Raw genomic sequence first — 13,990 nt, forward strand, 5'->3', positions numbered from 1 at the left:
TGTTGACCATAATATTTTATTACAGTGATTAGAGCATGCTGTAGGTATTAAAGGTACTGCTCTCGTTAGTTATGGAGTTCTACAGGGTTCCGTAGCAGTATTATTAGAAAGCAAAGCATTTTCACTTTTATGCAGATGACACCCAACTTTACATACCGATGAAGCCAGATAACACACACTTATTAGTTAAACTGCAGGAATGTCTTAAAGACAAAACGACCCGGATGACCTCAAATTTTCTGCTTCTAAATTCAGAGAAAACTGAGGTTATAAAAAAATCGTCAAAATATGGTCTCTAACCAGATGGCTACTCTGGATGACACTACCTTGGCCTCCAGTAACATTTTGAGGAATACTTTTTGAACAGGATATGTCCTTCAAAGCGTACATTAATGTAGAAGGACTGGACCCAGACACACAGTGTACGAAACGTTTCTTTTTATTTCTCGACACAGCAGTGTACTTTTAAGGTTTGGCACACACGATTCTCACTGGAGGAGTCTCCTGGCGTTGCGCACACATTCTAAAGCCTTTCCTCCTCTCGTGAGTGTCACGACTCACTCGATAAATCTTTTAATAACACATTGTCGGGAGGTCTGCACGGCTTCAGGGCGCACCACATGAGAATCAATTTCTATCACTTGGCTGAGCCTAGGATGTTATCACAAGACTGCTCCAGTGGAAAATCTCCCATGAAGTGAACCTCCCAAGCTGGCGGGACCTTCTAGTGAGGCTATTAATGGTTGTAATCGCATCCCTGCATACTGCCACAACAGTTTATTAGACTGGCCAATTCATACCCAGAATTAGGGGGTGCGACAGGCACGAGCAAACCACACCCTTAATCCTATGTGTTTTATCCTTGTATTTTAATATCAGTGGCACAATAGGATACTTGTGAATATCACCATGAACACATCTCACTTCCATCCATTCTGCCTCCAACAATGCCCCACGGCGCGGCAACCGCAACAAGCTGCTCCAGGTCCCGCATCTGCCGGTCCAGCTATTCCCACAACTGCTCCATCTGCTTCTGTTGTGCGCCCGCCTGATCACGGCTCACGGTCACCATCTCTGCCAGCATCTGAGCCAGGATTTGGAGTGGCTGCGCCTGTGGCGCGGCCTGAGGCTCGGACATACTCCGACTGGGTTTCGGCACCACTGTACAAGGACCGGACCCACACAAACAGTGTACGAAACGTTTCTTTTTACTTCTCGACACACAGCAGTGTACTTTTTAGGTTTGGCACACACACTTCTCACTACAGCTCTCTCCCGGCGTTGCGCACACCTTCTAAAGCCTTTCCTCCTCTCCACTCCAGCATCACTGACAACAGTAGAGAGCTCATCAGTGCCACACGACTACCTGTCCACTCACCTGCCTGGCACTGCCCCTTGAACTCACTGTGCCACCCCTCCCCTGCAGCTGAGCCAGGGACCACACCTCCACCACAATTAAACATACATGTAGGACTGTTTTCTTCTATTTACACAATATCTCCAAAATTAGAAACATCCTGTCTCAGAACGAAGCTGAAAAACTAGTTCATGCATGTATTACATTTAGGCTGGACTACTGTAATTCATTATTATCAGGGTGTCCGAAAAAACTTTAGACAGGAACTAGAAGGAGAGAGCATATTTCTTCTGTACTGGCTTCCATTCATTGGCTTCATTGGCAAATCCAGAATCAAATTTAAAACCCTTTGCCTCATAAAGTCTTCTATAATCAGGCTGCATCTTATCTTAAAAACTTCATACTACCACACCACTTTGCTCTAAGACTGTGGTTCTGAGGTTCTGCAGTTTTGTATACTGGTCCTCAAGAGGAATCACATTTATATGATGTTTGGTCAATGCTGGACAGATCTCAGCAGTGTTTTTCTCCAGCAAATGGATTGTATCTTAACAGTCCTCATCCCGATGCATTCTCAGCATACGTAGCTCATCCTCCAGGTAGGCAATCCTATTAATCAGAGCATCTTTCTCTGTCTGAGCCTTCTGATCTGCCTGCCATTGAGCCTCCTGCACCTTCCTCTCATACCAGCGCTCCATCTGAGTCGAGACCGTCTCAAAGAAATACTGGGTCACCTCAATGGCATGCATGTTGTCCCTCTCCTGAGTAAACGTAGGCTGGCCTCCAACGACCTCTAGAGGCCTGACCTTTATGTCCCCTCTCAATTTAGTCCTACCCTGAAAATATTTCTTCTGGTGCTTCCCTGTATCACAGTGTCCTTCCTTCTCTCTGATCCCTATGTCATTTTTGCTGCTGCAGCGCCGCTCCGTGGCTGGAGAGAAGCTGCTGGATCTTTGGCTCCTGGCCCCACTCCTCATTATGTCCACATCATTCAGCTCCTGGTTCTTCCTCTTGGTGTCAGCAGAGGTCACAGAGCGCTCTTTTGGCCGAACCACCTGAACAGATGATGGGGGGTTCTTGGCTGCTGCGGGAGTGTCATCCTCGGTATTCTGATCCTTATCACCATCTGTACAATTCACAAGAGGTTCAGCCAACATTAAACTTCACGGTACCCTGCTGTGCTTCTAAATTCAGATAAAACTGTATTTGGCCCTAAAAATCATGTGTGTGTGTTTTTTTTAATCCTGTTGGCGTTCCCCGAGCCTGGTTCTTCCGAAGATTTTCATCCTGCTTACTCATGAGCGAGTGTCTGATTGGGGGTTTTCTCTGTATTATTCTAGGGTCTGTACCTTACAATGCAAAGGTACAGACCCCTGAGGCCTGTCTGTTGCTGTATAAATAAGATTAGAATAGAACCCACTAGGCAGCCTGATAATTAGCATGCAATGCAAATCTGCAGTCACGAATAGCATGTAGCATTTTCTCTGTTGTATTTTCATGGTGTGAATAGACCTATAAATGCTGTATAGAATTCCTGTTTTTTCAGATTCCAGAACTGATGCCAAATTTGGGTGGGAATGGGTAGGAATTATATAATTGTTCATTTTTTATTATTTGTTTATGTATACTGAAGATACTTGCTGTTTTCTTTTGCATATCACTGGCCACTTAGCATTTAGACATTATCAAGACAGACTTTGATGACCAGCTGTTCTGAATTTTTCAGAAACTGCTGGGTTACTGGGATTTTCCCACACAACCATACACAGAAAAATGTGGAAAACTATTTTGTGAGCAGTTCTCTAGGCACAAATGCCTGGTTGAGAATGGGCAAACTGAGTTCCTGAAACAGTAACTCATTACAACCAAGGTATTCAGAAGAGCATTACTGAACAGTGTACACATAACATGCGGAACCTTGAAGCAGCTGAACTACAGCAGAAGACCACACCAGTTATCACTCCTATCAGCTCAGAACAGGAAAATGAGGTTTCATTGGATTCATTTTATTAATTCACAGGGTCGCTGTTTTAAATTTGATTTGAAGCTTCTTCTTTTTTCTTTTTTTTTTAAACAAAACAAAGCATCTTTGTTTAAGCTGATTTGTTACCTGGAGAGCTCTCCACATGAACAACAAAGTAGTGACTGGCTGTGCCACCCTCTGCCACACTAGACTCTTCCCGGCTGAACTCCAGGAGTGGAGGGTCACTGTGGTGCTCAAGGCACTGGGAGCTGCCCCCTTGTCCAATGGGCACCACAGCGAAGGGTGCTACATTAGCTTCGGCCACAGTAGAGGAGTGCTGTAACTTGGTGCTGCTGGGCTCTCCTGTGACACGGCCCTCCATGTTCTGCAGTTTGGACAGACACCAGCTCTTCAGTTCACTGGCCAGAGCTGCCTGCTTAGGGGACACAATGAATCACACACAAGAGTTCTATTAATGACAGAAGAGCTCATTAGATCAGCTCCCATTCATTTAGTGCATACACTGTCCTAAAAGTAGATTAAAAGAAAACAATGATGTAATCTTTAATGGAGTTCATCTATTCATCATTATATCCTGACATCCACCTAATCCAGCACATTAGTCCCGTATAAGATCACCTGCTGAGATTGAAAAGTTGTGTACAGTTCAGTTTAATTAATTGTGCACAGGTCAACTGATCAGGTCCCCCTGCTTGCAGATATACAGGCACTTCAGCATACTGTGGACCAGCAGTACAGAAAAAGAATGATAATGCTAGCTGCAGGAGTCAATAGACATACTGAAGCATATATTACTAAAAGAAGTAGAGACCAGACAGAATTGCACCCTATTAATATTACAGTGCCTCTTTGTACAGCATCAAGCTATAAGAGAAGCCCTGGAATCTCTTTGGATAGACCTTCTCTAGATTCAGCTCGCGTGAACATGATGCAGTTGAGGAAATTTTATACGTAATATATCGAGAACATCTGACTAGTTTAATGTTCTGGGGTTCCACAGCCAGCTGAGTGCGAATGAGGCAGTGAAATGACTCTGGGTGGAATGTGCTAATGTAATTACACGGCAAGATATTCCTCTGCCTTCAACAGCATCCACATCCAGTTTATAGGTTCATAGAATGTGATCTATAATTGTGAGCGTTTGCAATACTGTTATTTCAATTCAATTCAATTCAATTGAATGTTTGGGCCCACTGTGTAATTATTAGTATGAAAATCATGACGACTTAAGAAATGCTTAGAAAAATTACAGTAACATCTATTCTACTTCACATACTTATGACTTAAAGGAATGGGCCACAGCACCAATAGCTTCACATTCACAATTAAAACAACAATTCTATTTTGTTGGCTAGATGTAATAAAACTATAACAATTGCCATGAGGGCATGGGTTACCCTGTGAAACATACCAATAGAGCACTTAACTACAATAAAATCCCTCTACACAGTGGTGTAGAATAGGGTTAGATGGCCATATATTCTCCTTCAGAGCTTTTGGTATACAGCAGAATTCCTGGTTCCATTTACCTCAGCAAGACTTCCCAGTCCTGAGGCAGCAAAACAGCCCAAGACCACCACACTAACACCAATATGTTTACTGCTGGTACTCCTTTTCTGAAATACTGTGTTACTTTTACGTCAGCTGTAATGGGACACACACCTTCCAAAAGGTTCAGCTTTTATCTCGTCCGTCCACAGAGTATTTTCCCAAAAGTCTTGGGGATCATCAAGATGTTTTCTGGCAAAACTAAAATGAGCCTTTATTTTCTTTTTGCTCAGCAGTGGTTTTCGTCTTGGAACTCTTAGCCTGCCATACAGGCCATTTTTGCTCAGTCTCTTTCTTATAGTGGAGTCATGAACACTGACCTTAACTGAGGCAAGTGAGGCCTGCAATCTTTAGATGTTATTCTGGAGTCTTTTGAGACCTGTTGGATGAGTTGTTGCTGCTATAACCTTTCCGGACTGAGAGATCTCAATTATTTTGTTTGTCATTTTTTCCTGAATTTCCTTGGATCGCAGCATGATGTCTGGCTTTTGAGGATCTTTTGGTCTCCCTCCTTTTGTCAGGCAGGTCCTATTTAAGTGATTCCGAACAGGCGTGGCAGTAATCAGGCCTGGGTGTGACTAGAGAAATTGAACTCAGCATTCCAGAGATGTGATACACCACAGTTAATTTATCTTCTTAATTATAAACACCTTCATTTAGAAACTGCATTGTGTGTGTACTTGTGTTATCTTTGCTTAATATTTAATTTTTTTGTTAATCTAAAACATTTAAGTATGACTGTGGCGGAGGTGTGGTCCCGGGCGCGGCTGCAGGGGAGGAGTGGTGCAGTGAGCTCAACGGGGCGGTGCTGGAGACGCAGGTGAGAACAGCTGATGGCGTTTGGACTGATGATGGTTTCCTTCCCTTTTATAGTGAGACGGGAGAGGAGCGGAGGGGAGGCTGGAAATCAGCTGAGACCGGAGCTGTCAGACTGTGGTCGGTCATAACAAATGAAAACGATAAATAAACGTGGCATCTGGCGACAAACACTGTGCGTGTGTGTACGTGTGTGAAGTGCATTTCACAATGACAAACATGCAAAAAAATAGGAAATTAGGATGGGGGCAAACACTTTATCACAGCACTCAATGATGATGCCCAATTTCGATAGCTTGTTGTGTCCCAATGTCATGCAGACCCCGGTTAACATTTTCTATTGCCTTTGTTTGATCTGGAGATTACAGTAAAAGGTCAAATATGTTAAATTTCCTTTTTCTTCATGAATAAACTTCACACACAACAAACATCATTCTGTGATGGCTTCATACACAGAGCAGTCAGAGTTCCACAGTCAGAGGTATCCTGACAGTGTTACCTGTCTCTTTTCTGCTTCACGTCGTTCCTGCAGGGCCTGTTGCTCGATCCTTTTCAGACAGCTGCTTCTCTCTGCTGACGCTCTCTCCACTGTCATCTTGTCAAGAGCCCAGATCTAATCACAGACACCAACGTGAAAACAGGGCTGACACCGTTAAAAAGATGAAGGATTTATCTACTGTGCTTCCTATCATTTTACTGCATGTCTGCATTCAAACCCTGCTGTCACACAGGCTAAAGGCAGAGCTTTATTCACCTTCATTCTACAAATGCTACATTCAAGTTTAGGCTTCACTAAAAACCCAAGAATAGACAGACATTCTTGTTCTGTTTATTCTGTTCTGTCACAGTTTTACAAAGGTGTATTAGGGCCACATTAAGAAAAAACATTGAGAATAAAGTTGTAATTTTATTTCAAGAAAACAGTCATAATACTATTTTGAGAAAAAAGCTAAAATGAGCACATTACAGTTATTGTTTTAAGACAAACTGTCAATGCTGCCATACCCTCTACAAAATGACTCGTGTAGAAACAAACTTGGTGTACTAATGTATGTACTCATGTACTAATATTATTTTATTATTATATGAATATAGCACAAGGTTCAGTTACCTTTGTACAAAAATAGTTGGTAAAATTGTCCTTCAAGGAGCTACTTTTTACTTTCTTACTTGGAGTACATTCCAGAGCCTGCACTTTTTCACTTTGACTTGAGTAAAAAAGTTGCTTCAGTACTTCAATCTTACTGGAGTAGCTTTCAACCTCTTTACTTCTACTTAGATAAGTAAATTCTGTACTTTTGCTACTTCTGCAGACAACACACACACATAACACATAAAAATAATTACTCACACTAATAGGAGTAACTAAGGTGCATCCGGAAAGTATTCACAGCGCTTCACTTGTTCAACATTTTGTCATATTCAAAAATGAATGACATTAATTTTTCACATCAAAATTCTAGACATAATACCTTATAATGACAAACTGAAAAAAAAGTTTGCTAGAAATTCTTGTAAGTTTATTAAAAGTAAAAAAATTATATAAAAATTTATATATAACATGTACATGTAGCCTTGTTATTTTAGTGAAGCATCTTTGGCAGCAATTACAGCCTTAAGTCTTGAGTTTGACGCTACAAACTTGGTACACCTATTTTTGGACAGTTTCCTCTTGCAGAACCTCCCAAGCACCATCGGGTTGGATGGGGTGCACAGCCATTTTCCCATCTTTGCAATTCAATTCAATTTTATTTGTATAGCACCAAATCAGAAGAACAGTTCCCTCAGTGAGCTTTATGTTGTAAGGTAAACCCTGCAATAAAAAAAACAAACAGATAGAGAACCCGCAACAATCAATTGACCCCCTATGAGCAAGCACAGTGGGAAGGAAAAACTCCCTTTTAACAGGAAGAAACCTCTGTCAGAACCAGGCTCATGGAGGGCGGCCATCTTGACCGTTGGGAAGAGAGAAGGAAGACATTTCTCTCTCTATGCGGCATTCTGTATCAACTGAAGGCTTTTCAGGGAGTAGGACAGCCTGATAATAATTATAACAATGAATTACAATAGCCTAGCCAATTTACAACAGCAGGACTCCAAGTTGTAGAAACATCTGACAGATGATTGGTAGAAACAGGATTCACCTGAGCTCAAATTTTGAGTAGCAAAGTCCGTGAATGTTTATATACTTATGTGTGTGGTATATTTTGGATTTGTATACATTTTCAAGGAATTTCAAACAACTTTTTTTCACTTTGTCATTATGGGGTATTGTATCTAGAATGAGGTGAAAGTGAAAATAAAGTTAATCCATTATGGAATTAGGCTGTAAGATTTTAATATATGGAACAAGTGATGTGCTGTAAATACTTTTTTTGGATGCACTGTAACTTGCTTCCATTTCAACAATCTGTCAACAAGGGGATTCCCAAAGACTCATTAGCAGAAAACTTGGCATATCATGACTTGGTGTGCAGTACGTCCTTGAAAATGTAAGAAAACTTGGAAAAGTGGAAACCAAAAGATGAAGTCAAAAGGCAGGCCTAAAAAAAACCTAGACGGTAGATGAACAGTATCTAAAAAGCCTTAGTCCTTAAGGAATTAATCTGGTCGTTCAGTTGATCTATCTACACCTCATGAGACCTTATCAGAAATGGCCTCAGTCATGTCACAGCAGTGAGGGGCAGCGTACACCCTGGACAGATCGCCAGTCTGACACATAGAGACAGACAAACATTCACACTCACATTTACACCTATGGGCAATTTAGAATCATCAATTAACCTCACTTGTGAGAAGAAGAGAGAACCCACACAAACTCCACACAGAAAGACCACTCATGAAGGAAGGGAAAAAATAGGGCGGCAGAGTTGAGAGGTAGGGAGGCCTCTGAAATGCTGTTAACCTGGTGAATAGCACCAACTGCAGTTAATGTTATGTGAGTGCTTACTTTCTTCTGTGGATCAGTTGCAATGAGCAACTGTATATGCTACCTGGTGTTTGTTCTTGCGGTCGAGCTGGCCCATCTTGCTGTTCAGTTGGTCTTGAATGATGTGGATCTCAGTTTTCATTTCCTCCTTGGTAGCTTCCAGCTGGTTTTCCAGTTTATTTATGAGAGGCTCACAGCGGCAGCCATTCAGAGGAGCCTGTAACACAAACCAGAAATCCATATTTAAATCATTAAGGTATTGTAGTGGAAAAATGACAGAAACAAGGATGTTCATTAGGAATAAATGAAAACATTCTGAGCACTCACATGTGATGTAATTAACTCTTTACCTTTAAAACAGATAAATAGTGAGTGCTTGGTACTGTTGCCTGATATACCTCAATGGTCACATTAAACATGAAGGGCCATTATGTTTTAGCCCATCATTACATTCTACAGTCTACAGGTAGGTTGAAGGGCAGAGGTGGAGGGTTGCCTGTAGAATGTAGTACATTACCACATTCAGGCGTTTTACACAGCGCCCATCAGCTGTGCACACTCAGCATAGACCCAGGGTTATTATAAATAGAAAAAATACACCAGAGGAAAGTAGTAGAGTAGTAGACTGAAGCTCCTTGCATGAATCAAAAGCAGAATTCACAATTTTCTTCAGACCTCCACCATAGGCATGCCACAGAAAATGGACAAAATCCAGAAGTTTATGAACAGTGTGATAATAACCTTTGGTTTGTGTAATGTTAGAAGAGGAAATTAAGGAAATTCCAGCAGAAAAAAGGGAAATACGAGTTTTGTTGATTTGTGTATTTTGTAACAACGTTTCTTAGCAATAAATCATACAATGGGAAAGCTTTTTCATTTCCTCTTAAATGATGTCACATTTGTAAGGAAAATGCATTTGTGGGCTGAGCAACAGAGAGGATTTAATGCCAAGAAGCATTGCTACGACAAACAAATGGACATTTTCTTTAAATTTTCATTAGTCGCTCTGGTCACTGTGGTATAAGTGTCTCTTAATTATTTTATTACAAGATTTAATACACACTACTAACCCGTTCATCCATAAGTTATGTCATCTTCAATCAGGATATTTTTCTTAAGTATTTTTATTTATCTGTTGGTATGAAAGGAAGAATAAAAATACTTAAGAAGAACATCCTGATTGAGGTTGTGATAATTCATGCATGACAGGGTTAAATAACAATAATTACAATGAAACACATCATAGTAACATGATAGTAACACCAGTGGGTGGCAGGGTATGGGGTGGCACATCAGTGTCCAATGTAGTGGTTTAGTTAGAGGTCTTAAAAAACAAAATAAACCTGTCTGAAGGATAGAAAAAAAAACTTTAGGAATTTTATTTTTTTATTTCACCTTTATTTATACAGGTAAAATCATTGAGACACTAGGTCATATTTTCAAGATATATCCATACAAACTTCAACATGTTAATACATACTATAGTTATTAAAAATGGAATGGCAAAATCAACAATATGGTACATTCTTAAAAAGAAGGAATTTAATAGCCAGCTCAGCAGCAACAAAAAGCCTGTAAGCCCACAAAAATGGACAATCACTTTTTTTTTCTTGATTAATAGAAACTTGACTAGCCAAGTCAAGAACACACTCAAGGAGATATCAGAGACATGTCCATGAACAAGGTGCAAACCACTAGTTACAGCCAAGAACAAACTGGCTGCTGATGAATTGTGAAATGTACAAAACTATACTCTCCGCTCAGATTAAGCCATGTGGTGTAAATGATCACACAGACTTCATAGTGCGAATGAACAACTATCCAAAGCATACTACAAAAGCAAACCAATAGCTTCTCGAAGCAAAAAATTGATATTCTGCAATGGCCAACTCGGTCACAACATCCTAACCTAACTGTACATGCTTTTCAGTTGCTGAGGATACAAATGAAGTAACAGAGACCTACAAACAAGCAACATCTGAAGGTGGCTGTAGTAAATGCTTTGTAAAGAATTTCAAGGGGCAAAACACAGCATCTTGTGATGTACCTGGATCCTAGACTTAACCTCCTAGCAACTGCCGTCCACATATGTGGACATCACATTTTGGGTTATTTAGACCAAAATACTCAATTTTGCTCTACATGGGCCTGATATCCACTTACGAGGACATTATACTGCTACTGTTGTATCAAAATTTTAAATGAATATCCTCATTTGTGGCTCTCATTTTCCTTAAAAACAAAAATAAGGTACCTGCTTTACCGCCCGATGAATGTTTTTACATTCATCGGGCCCCAATATGCCCAAATATCAAAGAGAAATTAAAAATGCATGTCGTGGAAGAGTTCGGATCTTAGGAGGTTAAATACTATCGTTAGAACCACTTTAGTAATTACCAGTAACCAAGCTAGATACAAGATACTGGCATTTACTGTCTGAAGAATAATTATTTGCTTTTCTGAGTGTCTACCTAGCCTGGTTGTTATTTAACAGCACCTTACTTGTGCCAAATTGGCACCCTCAGTGATGATAGTCTATTCACTTACCTGCATTATCTTGCCATCTTTTGCTCGGTACAGCGTGTACAGCTGATAGGCTTTGAAGTTGTGTGGAGGGATGGAAACATAAGGGGCGGTTCCACGCAGTTTACCTTTCTTCTTATGAATGGTTCCACAGTGCCTGGTCTCTCTGCAGTGCAGAGGGTCAGACAAAGATGGCTGCAACGGCATTTGTAGGGAATTAATATGTTAAGCTTTTGGTTTTTATATTGTGCAATGTGTACATTGTGCCTTATCTACATTTTTTAGTTATATCAGTGGCACTTCTTCAGGACAAGCATGTAAAAACTGACATAAACTAAAAAGCTCCTGGAATGTTTGCATCCATCCTTTACATTACTGCCATCTTGTGGTAGTAATAGATATTTAACTAACTATGTAGGTAATAATATTTTACAATCCATTGGCTAGGAAGGAGTGTAGAAAGATGAAGACATCCATATAGAGTGCAGACAGGCAGGTATTTTTTGATGTGATCCAATTTATTTTGTTAAACTGGTAAATAATGCAGTAAGATGTTTTTGTTTGCGTGTTTAGGCAACAGGGTGGAATATCATCTGTGTCACCGTGTGTCACTGACTTAAGTTGTATCTATATTTTATGTTATATACTCTATATTATATATGTTAAATGGATATATCATGATTTATAGTTAGATTAATTGCTCTCGAAGATTAATGGTTCATGCTAACACTATGCATCAAGTCTTATGACCTATTGCTCTGCAGTGACCATAAAACTGCAATAGTTAACCAACACTATGTGGTCGTAAGTTATTAATTCATTAGTAACAAGTAATTGATTTTGGCTACAAAAATATCCTGCTGGCCATAAATAAGTTGCAATCGGAATTACCTCTAATCATAAATGTGTCCGAAAGATGCCAAAATATCCCTTCTCTCTATATCTTTCTGTTACGCCTTGTCTTTGTCATTGTCTGTCTTTGTCTGCTGCTTGTGCAACACCAGGGCTGTACACCCCAGGTTTGCTTGGTTTTTGCTGTGCTGTTCTTGGTTCTAGAAACTCATTAAACTGTTTCAACATTCTCTGCTCTTCTCCAGAGGACAATTTTTCAGTGGTTTTAAATGGTTTTTAAATGGATCTAAAAAGGTGACTCTTCCTGTGACCAGCTGGACAAAGTCCAGGACAAACCTGGGATAGTTTCTTCTGAGGTTAGCCCTCATTACTGGTTACTTTTGGGTTTTTTTTAAAGGTTTTTATTCCATGGTTTATTCCATATTTATATGCATGGTCTTACCTTTTTTTTCCGCTTCCTGTTCTTTCCCCTCCTGGCGTTTGACTCAGTTACCTTAGTGTGTTTGCAGGCAGCTTGGTCACTGCTCTGGCTGTCGCCTGCAGCAGATGCACTACTCTGTAGAATGAGAGGAAGGTTTATCTAAGCAGTTTCCAGAAACATTTAAACAGTATGAAAGATTTTAAAGTGGACATTATGAGACATATTATGGATTTTTGTCTTTTCCCTTTTCTTTTTTCAATAATTCAAGTCTACAATTCTAACAAAATCGCAGTGTTCCCAATCGTTTCCTTTGCTATATTCAGTGGAATATTCAGTGGCAAGGACATTTCACGACTGGATTTGTGCACAGGTGGCATCCTATTAAGGTACCACACTAAAGTCCTGAGAGCAACTCATTCTTTCGTAAATGTTTATAGAAACAGCCAAGCATGCCTTGGTGTCAAATCGTATATACCTGTGGCCATGAAAGTGATAGTAACACCTGAATTCAGTGATTTGGATGGGTGAGTGCATACTTTTGGCCAATTCAATTCATGTCAATTCAGTTTTATTTCTATAGCACCAAATAACAACAACAGTCGCCGCAAGGTGCTTTATATTGTAAGGTAAAGACCGTACAATCAGACAACCGTCTTTGAGCAAGCACTTTGGCGACAGTTGGGAAGGAAAAACTCCCTTTTAACAGGAAGAAACCTCCAGCAGAACCAGGCTCAGCGACAGGCAGCCATCTGTCATGACCACCTGGGGGTGAGGAGAGGGAGACAAGACAAAAGACATGACATGCTGTAGAAGTGTACCAGAGATGAATAATAACTCCTAATTAAACGCAGAGTGAGAAACTAATTCCTGGCACACAATGATATTGGCACTCTTGCTAACTCTAGCTAAAGGATATGATAAAGGCATTGTCCCCACAAAAATATAAAAATCCTTAGGGCTAGTACTGTGTGTGGCCAACACCAGAGATATGTGGAAACAACCCTGACTCCCCTCCTCCATAAAAAAACATTCCTGCTCATTCCAGTTTTTGCTCACATTTTCCTATTTTTGTGATGAAGTCTACATTCAGTAAGTTTCAGCTACACTGACACTTAAGTATATTTACCTTGCAGGGTAGCATCGCATTTCTAGGCACTGACTGAGCCCGACCCTCTGCCTTCAGCTCATCTCTCCTCTTCCTTGCTTTCCTGCCACGCACAAAACTTTGCACCTGAACACAAGAAGACACACAATTCATCAAGTATGATTTGTGAATTATATATTGTATATATTGTATTGATAAGTATTGATGAGTACAGGTTTTACTGGCTTTTCAAAAAAATTTCAATTTTAGCTGTTAGTATGTTAAATATAGTTTAAGTGATCTGATTCTTTTTTCTTATATTTTATTTATTTATTAATTTTTTACATTTGTTTTTTTCTTAAATTGATGAACTAAAAATAAGAGATTAAAATGTTGGGCAGTGAAATTTGGTAAAATATGAGCTATAGTTACTAAACATGACAAATAAAACCTAGAAAAGCCCATGAGAAAGAAAA

General features: G+C 40.0%; 1 protein-coding gene across 5 annotated transcripts in view; it reads right to left on the reverse strand.

Annotated features, from left to right (window-relative positions):
• The window catches only part of ankrd6b (ankyrin repeat domain 6b), a 65,335-nt gene continuing 51,345 nt past the window's right edge, over positions 1 to 13,990 (reverse strand). For 3 of the 5 annotated variants that reach the window (XM_084952232.1, XM_084952231.1, XM_084952229.1), the window contains exons 10-16: positions 13,557 to 13,661; positions 12,452 to 12,565; positions 11,182 to 11,352; positions 8,699 to 8,851; positions 6,205 to 6,318; positions 3,468 to 3,756; positions 1 to 2,483 (exon numbers count right to left, since the gene is read on the reverse strand). In XM_084952232.1, the coding sequence (XP_084808358.1) occupies positions 1,906 to 2,483; positions 3,468 to 3,756; positions 6,205 to 6,318; positions 8,699 to 8,851; positions 11,182 to 11,352; positions 12,452 to 12,565; positions 13,557 to 13,661 (1,524 nt within the window). In that variant the 3' untranslated portion in view covers positions 1 to 1,905. The remainder of the gene's footprint in view (positions 2,484 to 3,467; positions 3,757 to 6,204; positions 6,319 to 8,698; positions 8,852 to 11,181; positions 11,353 to 12,451; positions 12,566 to 13,556; positions 13,662 to 13,990) is intronic. The other 2 variants (XM_084952233.1, XM_084952230.1) reach the window with 1 other exon arrangement.

This window comes from Perissodus microlepis, chromosome 15 (assembly GCF_051167445.1).
Source record: "Perissodus microlepis isolate ML-2025 ecotype Zambia chromosome 15, ASM5116744v1, whole genome shotgun sequence".
In the NCBI taxonomy this organism is placed as follows: Eukaryota; Metazoa; Chordata; class Actinopteri; order Cichliformes; family Cichlidae; genus Perissodus; species Perissodus microlepis.